Source organism: Onychostruthus taczanowskii, unplaced genomic scaffold (genome assembly GCF_017590055.1).
Source record: "Onychostruthus taczanowskii isolate IOZ18803 unplaced genomic scaffold, ASM1759005v1 scaffold258, whole genome shotgun sequence".
NCBI lineage: Eukaryota > Metazoa > Chordata > Aves > Passeriformes > Passeridae > Onychostruthus > Onychostruthus taczanowskii.
Window position 1 is genome coordinate 156,394 of NW_024499884.1, and position 16,412 is coordinate 172,805.

The 16,412-nt window shown below is 44.3% G+C and overlaps 2 protein-coding genes across 2 annotated transcripts; one reads left to right on the forward strand and one right to left on the reverse strand.

The window, feature by feature from the left end:
* Positions 1 to 3,149: 3,149 nt before the first annotated feature.
* CIAO2B (cytosolic iron-sulfur assembly component 2B) lies at positions 3,150 to 5,115 on the reverse strand. The gene is made up of 5 exons (XM_041407191.1): positions 4,911 to 5,115; positions 4,738 to 4,817; positions 4,367 to 4,492; positions 3,832 to 3,877; positions 3,150 to 3,364 (listed from the first exon to the last, which is right to left on the reverse strand). Exons 1-5 carry the CDS (start codon positions 5,047 to 5,049, stop codon positions 3,267 to 3,269), a joined length of 489 nt encoding a protein of 162 aa, XP_041263125.1. The 5' UTR covers positions 5,050 to 5,115; the 3' UTR covers positions 3,150 to 3,266.
* Positions 5,116 to 6,015: 900 nt separating this feature from the next.
* LOC121337233 (fatty acyl-CoA hydrolase precursor, medium chain-like) lies at positions 6,016 to 15,741 on the forward strand. The gene is made up of 13 exons (XM_041407190.1): positions 6,016 to 6,189; positions 6,708 to 6,912; positions 7,247 to 7,385; positions 7,645 to 7,778; positions 8,248 to 8,401; positions 8,636 to 8,737; positions 9,605 to 9,703; positions 10,177 to 10,317; positions 11,500 to 11,580; positions 12,407 to 12,554; positions 13,165 to 13,314; positions 15,058 to 15,130; positions 15,279 to 15,741. The coding sequence occupies exons 1-13, from the start codon at positions 6,114 to 6,116 to the stop codon at positions 15,466 to 15,468; spliced, it is 1,692 nt and encodes a 563-aa protein (XP_041263124.1). The 5' UTR covers positions 6,016 to 6,113; the 3' UTR covers positions 15,469 to 15,741.
* The last annotated feature ends 671 nt before the right edge of the window (positions 15,742 to 16,412 follow it).

Consider the following 16,412-nt stretch of genomic DNA (forward strand, 5'->3'; position numbering starts at 1 on the left):
ATGCCAAAGAGCACATTTGGTAAAGGAAGGGAATGTTGTCCAATTCTCTGCTTGACAGGTCAAAGGGAAATGCTTTCAACAGCTATAAAAAAACCCTGTAAAACACAGAGTTTATAAATCAAAGCTCCAGAGGGAGATCTTTATCAAAGCCCTCTGTTGACGCAGGCACATCACTCTAGAGCGTGGCCAGAATACCGAAATAGCTTTTATTAATTAACATTTCCAGTGTGGGGCACGCACTGCTCCACCCCAGGGCCACCAGCAATAATGCCACACAAGGGTGAAGCTCTTCCATGGACAGTTCAGCTGCGTCTTTGGACACAAAGCTGCTGAGCTGCTCCCCTGCCACTGCTGAACGGGGGTGCAGGGGCGCGGCAGGGACACGGGGGGGATCCTGCCCACCCGAGGGACCGCCTCGGTCTGCGGGCTCAAACACACTCCGGAGCAGGGACAGCACAGACAGCCGCCCTGGGAGCACACCGGGAGAGGGGAATGCCATCCAGCTGCCCTGGGAGCATGCCCTGAGTGGGGAATGCCATCCAGCTGCCCTGGGAGCACACCGGGAGAGGGGAATGCCATCCAGCTGCCCTGGGAGCACAGGGGGGGTGGGGAATGCCATCCAGCTGCCCTGGGAGCACACTGGGAATGGGGAATGCCATCCAGCTGCCCTGGGAGCACACTGGGAGAGGGGAATGCCATCCAGCTGCCCTGGGAGCACACTGGGAGTGGGGGATGCCATCCAGCTGCCCTGGGAGCACACCGGGAATGGGGAATGCCATCCAGCTGCCATGGCAGCTCCTGCCTGCACACCGGGACAGGGGAATGCCATCCAGCTGCCACAGCAGCTCCTGCCTGCACACTGGGAGTGGGGAATGCCATCCAGCCACCCCTGGAAGACACTGCCCAGAGCTCAGGAATGCAAAGCAGATGTCTGCTCCTGGCATTTTTCCTGGACTTGAATGAGGCTGTTTGTATTCAACACAGCTGCTCCAAAGGGTCATCGTTTCTCATGGAATATGTCCTATTACAAAGCATTCCAGAGGCTAAATTTAGGGGTGGAGTTTTGGAATAATAAGCATCTGAAAAGAAATATTTCTAACAAACTACTGTTTTCTTCTCTCACTTTGTCTCTGTACAACAGGAACAGCTAAGATCTTCAGGAGCAGGATGGAAGGTTCTCACCACAACTGCTGGTACATTATCAGCAAGCCCAGAGCTGAAGGAGCCTGGACAGGAGGGCCTGGGGCCTTCAGCAAAGCCACTGTGGTTGGTTCTGTGATAAATACAGCACCCACATCATTTAAACAAACACACCAGATCTAAAGTAGCCAGATTCTCCATCCCTAAATACCAGACGTCAGACTTCTGCTTTGAAAACCCTTTGCAGTTCTCCCTGACTGAAAAGTCATCCCCCAACTATTAACTATAAATGTGAACCATCAAACACATTCTGCTGCTTCTCTGAGAAGGCAAACTGTCCAAAGTGCATCCCCAGGGCTGCTGTGCATGGTGTGCTTCATGAGGCAAGTGCCAATATCCCAATAAATTATTTAACACTAGCATTATGTAGTGGTGAAAGCCAAGCAGAGAGCTTCAGCACAGCACCATTACTGATCCCTTCTCTGTTTGGAGTGCAGGTTGAAGCAATCTGTTGCAGCTTAGTCATCCCTCCTGTTTTCCCCCTGGCACATACTTGCATTTCTTTCTTCTCCAAAATCTGGGGGCAAAATTTATTTGCTTTTTAAAAAGTCACCAAAAACCAGAAAACAAAATCCAACCAGCCAAGTGTGGTGCCCAGGAGCTGCCTGCATGCATTACCATGGCTGCAGTTTCATCTGTGCTGCAAATGCTGGCAATGTCAGAACTAATCAGTTCAGTGATTCCACAAGAGAGGCGGAGCAAAGCTGGGTCATTCTGTTCCTTTCCCAATATTAATATTACATAAATACTGTCTTTATTTGCAGTTTCATTCATACATCCCTGCATTGCTGCCCATGCAAAGGCTGCTGAGCCAAATGAGCAGGCTGAGCTGCTGCAGAGTTGCCTTTCTGCAGCCCTGTGCAGAGGGGGGCTCAGCTCTGACACGGCAAGGTCTGGCTTTGTTCCTCTCCTGCTTTGGATGTCACACTTGGAGCACTGGACTGGACTGCCAGGCTGAGCTTTACACAATGTCCATAAGTTTCACCCTTTTCAAATAGCACCTGAGACCCTCCCAGGGAAAATGCTACTGGAGCACAAAGCACTGCCATCAAACTGCTGAGCACAACCCACATTTTTAGAAGGTGTATTTCTTGTTTGCCAGATAACTGATGGCAGAGAAGGCAACATTGTAATGGGTAAACCTACCGAAATACCCAACAGGATTTCTCAGCAGGTTGGTTTTTTTCCATGTGGTCCAGGACTAGAAACATCCTTTAGAAAAATTCAAATTAATTCTTAATGAGTTCTTCTATTGCCAAAGTCTCCCAAAGACAGCAGTTTAGTGAATGCCTGCTCCCAAACCAGAAGCACAGACTGGGTTTTAGCATTAAATCTCAAAGCATTTAGAGCAAAACTTGTCCTTTAGCTGTCAAACACTGCCAGGACAGTCTTTCAGAAGAGCCTGCTGGGCTGTGCATACTGAAAACTGGCAATGACTCCTGTATTGCAGGTGCACAAATAAAGCCTCCTTCAAAGATACTTTATTTCCTACCACAATTAAGTAGTAATTAAAAATAAATCACGTTTTACACAGGTCTAAAGAGCCCTCCACATTTGGCTTTAAGCTAAGATAATCAAAACCAGACACGTGATTTGGAAGTGTGGACACTTACTGCTAAATGTCCTCCAGCTCTGCACACACCAGCTTGTACAACTTGTGATGTCTGAAAGTCTGAAACTGTCACAGGAATGTAAAGATTTTAACTAAAAGTTACCTTGGTGTACTTGTGAAGTCCAGTGCGCAAAATCCACTTCTAAAACGAAGCTTACAACTTATTTTTAGTAGTGAGAAACCAGTTAAAAACGGGTTGAAAAAAATATTTTTAATGGAAAATTGTACCTATGCAATGACTCATACAATTAAAAAGCCAATTTTTATTATGTTTTTGTAGCTGTCTGTAAGCTGACTCCCCACACAGTATTTTTTTAAAAAGCAAAGAAACATTTCCTCAAGAGAATTTAAGTGATTTTATTTTGCTCACAGTTTTATGTAAATTATAACATCAGCACTTATATACAAAACCAGTTTAGTAGATCAGAACACCGATGATTTCCTCACCAGGCAATCACGACCGAGCAGACAAACACTGATTCACCACTTCCAGCAGGTGAGAGTTTTCCAAAGCAGCTGCCACACGTTCCTTATCAGCGAGCTGTTTATTGACTGCAGCAAAAACCCCACAAGAAACCATCAGCACAGCGGCACTCGTGTGCTCACGCCGGGCCACACCGGCCCCGCTGCCAAGGCGCTGCAGGAGTGGGGATGCCAGGGCAGAGCCCGGCACAGCAGCTGTGCAGGAGCTGCTGCAAAGGTGTGACACAAGAAATCCCCGAGCCCCGTGCACAGCAGCCGTGCAGGTGTGACACAAGAAATCCCCGACGCCTCCCCTTTGCCGAGTGCTCAGGCAAACAACCAGTGAGTGCCTGAGAGCGCAGGCTGCCCGAGGAGATGTCTGAAGAACGCTGCAGCGCAGTGCAAGCGGCACTGCACGCTCCTGCTGTGGAACGCCCCCCGCAATCTGACGCACTGAAAGTCCCAGCTGCTCTGCAGCTGCGGGAATCTCTCTCCTCGCTAATTTTCAAGATTAAAACAAATACAAAGACCACAGAAGAGAGGACTAAAAGCCTTACCTGCATGCTCGGAGGCATGTGTTCCTGGCGTTATATGAACATCCAGCTGAAACAGCAGCACGAAAGAAACAGGATGAGTTCAACAAACACTGGCAGATTAAATTCAAACTAACAAAAATAAGGTAGTAACAAAAAGAAGGGAGAAAGGACATTATTGCCACTGTCAGTTACTCTATATAACAGAATAAAACAGAAGTCTAAAATTGCGGAGTATTCTGCATTTGCACGTGCTTAAGCCTGCTCCAGACAAGGGGGAGAGCTGCCCTCCTGCCGTGAAGCAGAGCAGTGCAGGGATTCCCCTCAGAACCCCCTGGCCCAGGGCAACAGCCCCAGAACCACAACAACCCCAGAACGGTGTGCTGGTATTTCACTCTCTGCCTCCTGCACTGTCTCTCACACAAAAAAAAAAAAAAAAAAAAAAAGAAAAAAAGCTCCAGTTATTTTCCACTGCAAGCTGGTTAGCTCTTTTTTTTTTTTTAATTTTTTTTTTTAATTTTCCCAACCACAAACCCCCACTTTTGCTTTGAGTCCCCACCTTGAACCTCTCGGGCAGAGAGCGGAGCAGTTTGACCTTGATGGAGAGGCCGATGAGGGTGGCCATGCTGCAGTGCGGGATGGTGGGCGTGAACTCCACCGACACCGTGCTCTCGGCGTCGTTCACCTGCGGGGACACAGCTGCTCACACCCAAACCCCCAACAATAATAATTATATTATTAAATATAATATCATAAACTATATTGTTATAGATAATATTATAAACTATATTATTTGTATAATTATTGAAATGATAACTATTCTAAATATATTTAAATAGTATATTACATTACATTCGTTATTATATTATTATATTAATTATTATATCAGTTATCGGACGGCTGAGGCAGCACATCCCGGTGCGATCTCACTTTCACTCGCATTTGCTCGACGACGTTCAGCTCCTCCAGGGTGAGCGGGTGCTCGGGGTCATTGATGGAGCGGATGAGATGTGCGGGTTAAGGAAAGCGGCGCTGCCCGGCCCGGCCCGGCCCGCCCGCACCGCCCGGCCCGCCCGGCCCTGCCCGCCGCTCCCGCAGGATATCGAAGATCTCCCGGTCGTCGATGGCGTCGGGCAGCTCATCGTCCTCCTCGCGGGCGGTCACGGGGCGCTCCCCGGAGCGGCGGTAGATGAGCGGGTTCGCGTTCTCCAGCGGAGCCGCGCCCGGGCCCGGGCCCACCATGGCGGCACCGGCACCGGAACCAGCCCGGAGCGCGATCGGCGCCGCACCGCGGGCCCGGGGCGGGAGAGGGGAGGGAGCGGGGCGGGCCCAGAGCGGGGCGGGAAGCGGGGAGGTAGCGGGCCGGCTCCGGCCCCGTCCCGGCTCCTCGGCTGCAGCCCGGGAGCGGGGCGGGCCCGGGGCCTGTTGGGCTTCCCCGGAGCCCGGATCGGCCGCAGCGCCAGGCTGGAAGCGAATGGAGTCGGCGGCGCGGTGTCCGTCAGGGCTCCGGGCTGGGCCCGGCGCTGCCAAGGATGCTCCGATACAATTGTTTATCTCATCTCTTCCCTACTTTGAAAGGTCAAACAGAAGAACCCCAGACAAATTTAAACTGGAGTGGTGGAGTGTAGCGATGACATACTTTGGCTTCATACAAGAGGATTAAGGCAAGAATTAAGTATTTTGATTTGGTTTTCTTCTTTGTTTATTGTTACTTTCTAGTTATTTGTAATCTAGTCCCCGTTGTTGGGGGAGGGGGCGGGTTAGGGGTTTTTTGTTGCTTTGTTTTGCTTGTCGTGGTGTTTTGCTGGTATTTTTGTTGTTTTTAGGGGGTTTTAAAGAACTTTATAGTATTTAAGCTCTGCATTCTATTCAGACTTGCCCTGTTTTCTCTGCCGGTGGCGCTGGCAGCCGGTGAATGAACTGCGGGCGGCGCTGGGCACCGCCGGCCCAGGCGAGGGGGTGGCGGCCGCGGCTGTGTCGGTGATCGGGGGGTGTATCGATAATCGGGGGCTGTATCGATAATCGGGGGCTGTGTCGATAATCGGGGCCGTGTGGCTGATCGGGGGCTGTGTCGGTGATCGGGGGGTGTATCGATAATCGGGGGCTGTATCGATAATCGGGGCCGTGTGGCTGATCGGGGGCTGTACCACTCTCCTGTTTGTATTTGGCGCTCTGGAGGCGCTGGCCGCCGGTCACCTCGCAGTTCAGCCGCGCTCCGTGTCCCGGCTGCCCTCGCTGGGACCTTTGTCCTCTTCTGTTCCGCATAAAAGCGGAGAGAGTCCCCGGGAGCCCGAGCGGGGGTGAAAATGTCTCCTGCGAGCCCCATCCCGTCGCTTTGCGCCTTGTTTTGTTTTGTGGCGTTCCTCGTGTGCGGGGCAGAAGGTGAGCCCCGCGACCTGTTGTTGTTCTTGCTGCTGGGGAAGCCACTGCTCCAAGTTCCAGTGATTTTTACAAAGGCAGTAAATCTCTTCTGCTTTGACTACCAATCTGCAAAAATTACCGGTTTTGTGAGATGAAACTTTTTGAGATGATTGAATGAAAATAAAGCTTGCTGTCTTTTTTAAAAGGTAGAAAGCAGCAACATTTCTGAATTCTCGGAAAAAAAAAAAAATTAAGATCTTGCTGAATTATAAATTCAAGAAATGTTAATGGTTTTGCTGTTTGCTCTGAAATTTGCTCTTGCACGGTGACAAAATCCTGCCCCTACCTGGCTCCAGGTGACACTGGCAGGAGGGTTTGTCACTCCACCAAAGCAAAATGAAGACTGAACAAAATTGAAAGGAATAACCTGAAATGTTCTAAATTAAACAATCGGTTAAAAGTACTTAATGGAAAAGTCTGTGTGATAATTATGAAGATGCAATTTAATTTAATTTTTTTTTATCTTTTGTGTTACTTAGGACAGAGCGGTGCTGAGCCAGAAGTGACTATTGCACTCGGACGGCTCAGAGGAACACAGACAAATGTGAAGGGGACTGACAAGCTCGTAAATGTTTTCCTTGGAATTCCTTTTGCAAAAGCCCCTCTTGGATCCTTGAGGTTTTCTCCACCTGAACCACCTGAACCCTGGACTGGTGTGAGAGATGCAACCTCTTACCCACCGCTGTGAGAGCTGTTCGTTTGTAGGCAGGACCTGCCCGTGCTGCTCAGAGCTGTGTTTATTGGGGTGCAGGGGCCTGCTTCTGCTGGGAGTTGATATTTGGTGGTGGACACACTGCCAGTACTGGAGGAGTATTTCCAGGTGTACAGGTGCTTTTACAGGCTGCACCTCTCACTGATTATAGATGAGACAGAATTCGAGCACCTTGTGGGGATTCAGCTGGGGCAAAAGAAGTTTTCTCTACTGTTGTTAACTTGATGCTGTTGCAGGTTTAGTACTAATAGTTGTGCTTTGTTGTTTTGGTTTTTTGTTTGTTTGTTGTTTTTTTTTTTTGTGAAGATGTCCTCAAGATTTGTCCCTGTTGAAAACAGCTGAAAAAAACTTCAAAGAAAAGCACATTGCATTCCAAACGTCTGAGGACTGTTTGTATCTCAGTGTTTACAGCCCTGCTGGCTCAAGCAAGAAGGACAAGTTACCTGTATGTAAACCACTGAACAATTGTTTTATAAAGCTTGCAAGTAATGATTGCTCCTAAGAGACTTAACTGCTTTTGAAAATGTGATGCTGCACAAGCAGAAATAGTATTAGCATGTAAAATTCCAAGACCACCAATCTGAAATTCAGCAGCCATTGTGCTTCGGTGATTTGGTATTCCTAATTCTCTGATGTTGTTTTCCTTTTTCAAGTGAAATCTGCAAGCAGTGCATAAAGGTGTGTCTCACCCTTTTGTTTCCAAGGTAATGGTGTGGATCCATGGAGGCAATTTTATATTTGGTGGTGCTGCTCGGTATGATGGCTCTGCACTGTCAGCCTACGAGAATGTTGTGGTGGTATTAATTCAGTACAGACTGGGACTCCTTGGATACTTCAAGTAAGAACACCTATTTCACTTTGTAGAAAGTACTTGCTGTCATGTTTAAAGCATGGGTAGGTCTGTTTGCTAAATGTGCTGAACTTCTATATCAGCTTCTCACTGTTAGAGTGGTTTAAATGTACATCATTCACCAACATCAGGACTTCAGAACACCCAGAAATGTCTGTGCATTCCATCTGCATGGTGATTGCAGCCTGCTATCAGATCACAGCTGGGCTTATTTGGTGCAGGAGAAGATGTTTGTTCTGGCCTTTGCTTCCATCCTCTGCTGTGTAAAGCAAAAACTCAGGTGGATGAAGGCCAGGGATCTACCTGAGCAGGAGTGAGCAGAGAACGGAGGGAGTGGGGCTGAGGTGTGCCCGTGTGGGGCTGTGGGTCACTTTGCACCAAACACAGAGAGCTGAGGTGGCTTCTGCTGTGCTGCTGTCACTGTTGCTGAGGAGTGGCTCTGCTGCTTTCCTTCCAGCACTGGTGACGAGCACGCCCGCGGGAACTGGGCGTACCTGGACCAAGTCGCTGCCCTTCGGTGGGTCCAAGGAAATATTGAGCACTTCGGTGGAGACCCGGCTTCTGTCACTCTCTTTGGGATATCTGCAGGGTCATGCTCTGTTTTTGCACATGTAGGTATATAGTACATACAAATAGAAATCTTCAAAAGCTCAAGTAATGTTACATTTCACGCTTAATCTAGTTTTTGACAGTAAGTTTAACAGCACATTGGGCTAAATCTGGAGATTTAGCAAATAAAGATATAGAATTCCCAACTGAGTCCAGGAGTTAATAGACTATAACTAGCATAAAGCTGTACAGTAAGGATGTTAATGTAGAATAAATACTTCTTCCCTTCTTGGCAGGTGTTATCTCCTTTATCTAAGGGTCTCTTTCATAAGGCAATATCAGAGAGTGGAATTATAATTCCCCCTAGTAAAGATTTACGTCTTTCAACAGATCTTGAGGTAAGCTCTTTTTTTTTTTTTTTTTTTTTTGCATTTTAAAGTCTTTATAGCCTAAAATAGGCTTTTTCTATGGATAGAAAGATACTAAATATCTACATAGGATATATAAAGGATGATAAAGGATATATATGGATATCTAAAGGATACTTCTATGTGATAATTTGTTTAAAAGAGAAAAGGGGAAAATGTCATTGTATTCTGTGCAACAAAATTGATCCAGTTTATTGTTGCAGCACGCCTGTTGAGTTTCGGTCTGTTTGGTGTTAGAAATAGATTGGACAGCTGTATGATTGTAACACCTGTGGGCTGACAAAGGCATTTCAGTCACACACGTGCCAAGCTTGGCAAATGTCCATTTTTATACCCACTGTACTTGGTAGAGTAACTGTGGCATTTATTATGGAAAGTTTGACAAGAATCCAGAAGAAGAAGTCACTTTTTTATTGACCTCCAATCTTTTAAGTCAATAAAAACTTCACATACCTTTATGTGAAGTAAATTAATTAAATATAAAACAACAAAAAACCCCAAACTTAAAATCACTTTCTATAAATGCCTTTTAATATCTTTTCCTGTAATGGCATACAATAATAACGTAAATGTTTCTGAATTTTCTTTCCTTATTTGGTCTATGCTACAAGCTTGTATTATCTCTACAGCAAAGTCTGAAAAAACAGTGAATGGAAATACAGCAAGAAAGAGAAGTACACCAGAATGATTTCACTTTGTGATCTAACTGTAGCATTTCTAGTAAAATAAAATACTCAAAGATCTATCAAGCACACTTAAATCTGCCACTAACAAGCTCTTAACAGCAGCATGTATAATGATTTTGTAACAGTGCTTATCTTTGTTGATAATTTTCAGAAAATTGCCAGTATCTTCAAGTGTGAGACAAGCAGTTCCCTCTCCCTGCTGAACTGCTTGAGGAAGCAGGAAGCAGAGCACATAATCCTTAACAGCAAGGTAAGTGAGACTTCGTGGCAGCAGAGCTTTTTAATGGCTCACTTGCAAAGCTTTAGCTCAGCCTCTGATCAGAGTTCATTGATGGTCTGTTCCAAAGTTGATTTTGCTTATCTTTTGTCAAAATACTTCCTAAAAGTTGAAGTAATTTCACACATCAGTTCTTTCTGGAAGTTTGGCAGTGTCACAGCACCTGTGAAGTTGTGAGCAAGGTCTGAGCATCCCTGTGCTTTACTGTCAGAACAGCACAGAATCAGGAACCCATTACATTCCTCTATACCTTGACCCAGCCAGGCCTGCATTTTATACTCCTGTGCCAAACTAAATTTCTGTTACAGTGGCTGTAGATACTTGAATTTCTTAAAGCCCTTTTTTGCACTTAGGACATTTAATGAGGAAGTTTACATGATTGAAGGAACAAATTGGAAGTACTATAAACAACTAATTTGATCTTTTTTTTTTTCATCTTCCTTCAGGAAATCTCATTTCTACCCTTAGTTTTGGATGGAGTGTTTCTTCATAAGCCACCTGAGGAGATATTGGCTGGAAAAGAATTCAATGCAGTCCCGTTCATGATAGGAGTCACCAACAATGAATTTGGCTGGAATATTAGATCGGTGATTTCATGTCTCTTCTTTATTTTTAATGTGTTTTTAATGTCTGTGTTAAGTGATAGGACAAGTCTTTGCAGTGATGGAACTGTATACGAGGTAAACCTTGCTTGCATCATGGCTCTGCAGGGACCCAGAACCACTGGGTCACAAGAGGGTAAGAGAGGCTTCATCCTGCAAGTTAAACTGCAGGGACACATCAGCTGGAGCATCAGTTTTGTACAGTTTTCTTATACTACAATTTTAATCCCTCATCCAAGCAGAGAGAGGAAAAAGAATGCAACATTCAAGGACTTATTCTGGAAAGACAAGTAAAGCCAGTCCTTTCCTCACAAGGCTCAGTAGTCAGGGTTGATACACAGTGTGCTTAAAAATGTGCCACTGATCACCTTGACCAGCTTCCCCTCTGTATCATTACCACCCTGCAGAAAGAGCTTTCATCTGAAAATCTCATCTGGGGCAGAGTGAGGGGACAATGCAGTGTCCAGCCCATTCTCCTTTCTCATGGTTACTCAGTGGGTGACTCCAAAACACGAGCAAATGCTCTCAGTGCACAAAAACTGCAGGAGATGGATTTGTGTCCTCTCCTTTCTTGTTGCTTTCTTTTATTTCCTAAATATTCAGGTTCTTTGGTGTACTACCAAGCATTTGTTCTGAATCTATGAAACAACTGTTGCTGGTTGTAAGTCCCAGAAGAACAATGCAAAGTGAAATCTGTTTGAATTTATTTTGCAGACAGAAAAATTGTTTTATGTAATGCTGTAAAAGAGGAAGAACACTGCATTATCCTTATTTCAAAGGGCTCAAACAATTGGACTAGAGACAGACTGCCAGTGACTTTTACGATCTCCCCCAACAGAATGAAAATAAGCCTGTGAGACGGAAACAGCTTTTTGCTTCAACTCTGCCCTCATATTTTCTAGTCTTACAAGTTTCTTAATGTTGATTTAAGGATAAACTATGTATTAGGAGTGGTTTATGTAGAAACCTTCACCAAGACAACATTTACTGCAGTAAATACAAGCTTTTCAAGACAGCTGCTGCGTTGTGCTGCACTTTTGCATGTGATATGATGCTTTAAAAATAAACACCAGTAGTAAGAATTAATGAAATAATGTAGTTTCAATGTTTAAAATAATGGAGACATTGAATGGTGTGCTAATAACATTGTTTTTTTCCTCTGTACAGACATCAAAAATGAGAAGTTTGAGGGAAATAGGAGATAGGAAATCAATTGCCTCAACTGTAGAGGTTTTTCTACCAATGATTGTAAGTACTGCTGCTCTAATCTAATGTGAGAAGTGAGTTTTCTTTTTCATGTATGTAACACATTTGGGTCTCACTGCTTGAGTCATAGTGTTACTGAGGGCTGAGGCCATGGTAGGCTTTGGGGAGAATCCCAGCAAAGCTGACAGGACCAGGGTGTATGGAATTACACAGAAATAGGATTGAGCCAGGCCTGGGATTTGGGAAAATGCCTTTTTCATTCTAGACCTCAAACAATACTTTTATCCTACATATTTACTGTATTACTGGGATTACTGTAATAGCTTCCCTTATTTTAAGGTATCTCATGGCTAATCTCCTACTTAGGAAGTTTCAAGGTGTATTTTTCAGTATGTTTACATTAAATGTAGCTCTTAAAGTAGTTACTTTGCACTCCTAGTTTTGAGATGTATCTTTCAAGCAGCAAATTCTAACCCTGAAAATTTCCACTGTGTTTGGAGATCCCATTGGCCTTGTCCTCTTGTCTAATGGTCCATAGATCTTTCAAGGACTGAGAATTTACTTTTGTGATTCCCATCTCTCTTCTCCTGATGAAAACAGAAGCTGAAGATACTGTCAGGAGAAATTGCTGGATCTACACTTATTCTTTTAGAGTTTTAACCCACATAAATTTCAGGTGCTAATTTCACCTGAGGTGTTAGTGTGTTTGGGTTTTTTTGCCCACGAAAAGCATGAATAGCTTTTGTTTCCCATCAACATGGGTGCTGTCCTGGACATTTGTGCCTTTGCAGAATCTCTGAAGTTTAAAAGATGGCAATTTTAGCTGCAAATTCAGACAGTGATTGTTTGTCTGTTTCTTGTCTCTTAGGATGTACCCTCAGATTTTCTGCCTATGATCTTAGATGAATACCTGGGAGACACAGAGGACCCTGCAGAGCTACGGGACGGATTCCTGGACCTGCTGGGGGACATGGCAATTGTCATGCCAGCCATTAAAGCACTGAATTATCACAGGGGTGAGCTGATCACCTGCAGTGGGACACTCAAACCTCCTACTGCAGGCTGGATCAAATGATGCAGACACAAGTCCTGTCATATGTAGGCAGCCCTTCTTGACATTCCCAGTGGGAACATGAGGAATGATACAGGTCTGCAGGGTTGTGTACAGTCCCTTATCTCATAATCACAATATATCGAGTGCAGAGCATGATAACACAGGTGAATATTTGCTAACTGAAGTGTACAGGCTTAAAAATTAAAACATATCAAAGCAACCTTTGTCCTTTGGCCCATGGCTGCTTGGGAAGTCAGCAGCTCTGTGGTCTGTAAATTTTCTGGTGTGTAGGTGTAGACAAGCCATGCCAATATACTCAAAAGTGGAAATAATTTGATACTTTGTTTTCTGTATGTTATCTTAGGGTGGATCTTCCTTTTTTTTTTTTTTTTTTTTGTGTAAGTGCTGAGCTCTTAATTTTGCATTAAAAGTGAAACTACACATTTGAATGTAACAATTACACTAGAAATGTGCCCAATATAAAGCTCTTTTTAAAGCAATATTTTGAACAGTTGATGAGAGCTGAAGTTTATGTATCTCTTCTGTAACTCCCTATATGTTGTGTCTTGCAGAGTCTGGAGCTCCTACCTACTTCTTCGAGTTCCAGCACCGGGCCAGTGCATACTGGGACAGCAAACCCGACTATGTGAAGGCTGACCACGGGGATGAAGTTGGTTTTGTCTTTGGGGGGCCATTTCTGGCTGGGGACATCCAGCTCCGCAGTAAGGAACAAACACCATTCACTCATGAATGAGTCCTGTAGCCCTGGCATGTTTCTATTCAGTGTTCTATTAATTTTCATCAGATTAAGGTGCATATATTGGCAGTGAGACCAAGCCATAACCCTTTCTCCTGGCAGAATTGGTTTTATGCATTTAACCATCTTCTCCATCTTCTCTCCTTTAGTTTGCTTGGTCTGAAGCACAGTCAGTTCCACATCTTGTCAGCAATTCAGCAAACAGGATATTTGCTAGAAAATTCACTGTAATTATCCCAGCACTGTGCATGAATTTGCCAAATGGCTTTGGCTGAAAATGAAATTGAAGGAAAGGTCAATTAAACTTGCTGAGTGCTTGGGAAGCGGGAAATCCCAGATCTCTTCTTTTCCTGAGGAGTTTAGGCAGTGCCTCCTCCTTTCAGGAAATCCCATGGGCTGTCAGGCTCCAGAGAATGGGGGACTTGGTTTCTTTTGCAGGAACTGATTTCAGCCATGTTCAGAGCAAGGCTCAGAATTCCAGTGTTTCATTTTCTGTGTGAAGATCCAATGGTTAGGTCTGTTTTGCCTCACAATTCAATTAATACTTGAGCATTTATTCAAATGGAACCAGTCCACTGAGGGAGGATTAAGGGTGTACTCTCAAAATTTCCATGGGATTGTGGAAGTTCCTTCTGACAGAATCCCACATTTTTATATCCCCAATGAATCTGCCAATCACTGAACTGTTAAGAAACATGATGCCACTTCCTAAGAAACATTATTAATCCACAATATCCTTTAAATACATATGCCTAAGACAGTAATACTCAGCATGAAGTATTTTCTTTCCTATGGAACAGATTAGGAACAGTTCTTATTTTGACGGAGACACAAAAATTCTGCTTTTTTAAAGTGAATTCGCTATTTTTTTCTGCTTTTATTTTTGTGATTTGTATAATAGTTCATAGTCTGGTCAAAGCCTACATAAGTGAAAGTATTTCCTTTTGCTTCATTGAACTTTGGAGCAATCCAGCTATGTTGTAAAGCCCTTTGTTAATCTGTTACCAGAACCTTTTCCTTTTTTTTTTTTTTTTCTTTTTACTTAGGTACCTTTGGCACTAGGAAACACTGAACAGTTCTTTTCCTCTTTGCCTAAATTTATCAAGGGCTTTAAGATACCAAACATTTTTCTTAGTGTATTGAGATGCATTTATAATTAAAAACACACAGGATCTGAAATAATTCTCTAGTAATACAGTGAGCTTATGTGTAACTATATTTAAAGAAATACTCTTGCAGTGCTGAGAAATGGCGTGCACCATCTTGTGTGAGAATGAAGAAATCTTTGCCTAGTCATGCTCTGAATAACAGGGAGAATTTCAGTCCCACAAAACTAGAGTGGGATCCAGGAAGCACAGCCATGTGGCCCATCCTGGAGTAGTGCTGGGATGCAGGACACACGGGGGTTTTTTGGTTCTGCTCTGATTTCCTGGAAGGCTAAGGCGCATCACCTTATTTCCTTGTTCCCAAGTTCCCTGATTTCTGCAGTAGGGTAGTGATGCTGAAGTCATTAATGAGGAGTGCTGAAATCCCTGATGCTTGCTGTAGTAGTGATGTTGGCCAGTGGTGGGTTTCTGCTGCAATTCCCACACTGCAATTCCTACACTTCCCAATTGCCAGCATATTCACACAGGGAAATGCTGCTGCTGCAGTAGCAATGTCCTGATTGCTGCCACACAGAGTAACTATTCTGTATTTTGTCTTTCAGGTGAAGTTACAGAGGAAGAGAAGAACCTCAGCAGAACTCTAATGAAGTACTGGGCTAACTTTGCTCGAAATGGGTAAGAATCATGAAATTCATGACAGATACTGCTGCTTTGCACTGACTCCATGGGGAATTGGCTGGTTTATTGATTCAGTCTTAACTCGTGTGATTGAATTCCCCTGTGACTGAAATGGGCACTCACTCTCCTTTCCTCTTGCTTACAGAAATCCTAATGGAGAGGGGCTGGTTGAATGGCCATCTTACAATCTGAATGAAGAATACTTGCAGATAAATCTACAACAAAAGAAAGACAGAAAGTTGAAAGAAAAGAAGGTAGAATTCTGGAAAAGAGTGATGCTTGAAAAGACAAATAACAAAAGCACACAAAACAAGAAGTTTAAATTAGAGTTATAGTTTACAGTCTAAACATGCACATAATATGCAAACTATTAGGGTATTAAAAAGATTAATTGAAGTATATTTGAGGAAAAAATTGTGTTTCCCTCACCTTTTCTTCACAGTTCTCATACCTGCAATTATTCACTGTAATAATTCCAGTTGATCCTCACTTGTCAAATACAGCTACCAAATTTCCCCAATGCTCATGTTTTCTCTCACTCCCCCATGACTGAAGGCAGAATGTAGCAGCAACGTTGTTTTAATAAAGGGAAATCAATGAAGATCCAATTTGTGAGTAAGACTCTCTTGATGCCAAGTTTATTGGTGGTACAGAAGCTTTGGTGTGGTGTAAATACAGAAATGTCCTCTGTAGAAAGAAGATTGAAACTACAGAATGTTCTGCTTTGTCAGTTGGTTTTACAACTGAGACAGGATAGTTCTGACTGTTGTGGTTCTTAATCTGTAACAGCAGTGCTGGAATTAAGACTTCTCCCAAATGTCAGAAAACAGAAAAATTCTCCAGTACCCACAATTCTCTACTTTTAAATTTAGTTGTAGCTCCCCTACAAGGATTAACATTTCTGTCTTTTCCCCAGCGCTTCTCTCTGTGCTCCAGGCTGTCCCCTGTGCCACCAGTCAGTGCCACTGTCCCTGTTTGCAATGCTCACAGCCTCACTGCCAGCACTGGGTCTGTCCCAGGGCCACTCCAGGGCCCTCGCCTTGGTGCTTGGGCTGCCAAGAACAAGGCTTGCACTCTTCATGGCAGAGTTGTCAGTCACTTCTCTGCCATGTCTTTGTCTCCTGTACCTGGCTCCTAGGCTGCTCCAGCTGTCCCATGTCACTGAAGGTATTGGGGACAGCCAAAGGTGATACAGAAACTCCATCATCAGAAGGCATGAAAAGCACTTTATTATTAGAAATCCATTTTCTTACAGAAATCATGGTGGATCTAAGGCCTG

Excerpts from the sequence above, each read along its gene's own strand:
- CIAO2B (XM_041407191.1), bottom strand. The coding sequence starts at position 5,049 with ATGGTGGGCCCGGGCCCGGGCGCGGCTCCGCTGGAGAACGCGAACCCG. Across the intron at positions 4,493-4,737 it reads TCGAGCAAATGCGAGTGAAA|GTGAACGACGCCGAGAGCAC; the intron begins GTGAGATCGCAC and ends GTGTCCCCGCAG. Across the intron at positions 3,878-4,366 it reads CTCTGCCCGAGAGGTTCAAG|CTGGATGTTCATATAACGCC; the intron begins GTGGGGACTCAA and ends CTGCTGTTTCAG.
- LOC121337233 (XM_041407190.1), top strand. The coding sequence starts at position 6,114 with ATGTCTCCTGCGAGCCCCATCCCGTCGCTTTGCGCCTTGTTTTGTTTT. Across the intron at positions 6,190-6,707 it reads CCTCGTGTGCGGGGCAGAAG|GACAGAGCGGTGCTGAGCCA; the intron begins GTGAGCCCCGCG and ends TGTGTTACTTAG. Across the intron at positions 11,581-12,406 it reads AGGTTTTTCTACCAATGATT|GATGTACCCTCAGATTTTCT; the intron begins GTAAGTACTGCT and ends CTTGTCTCTTAG.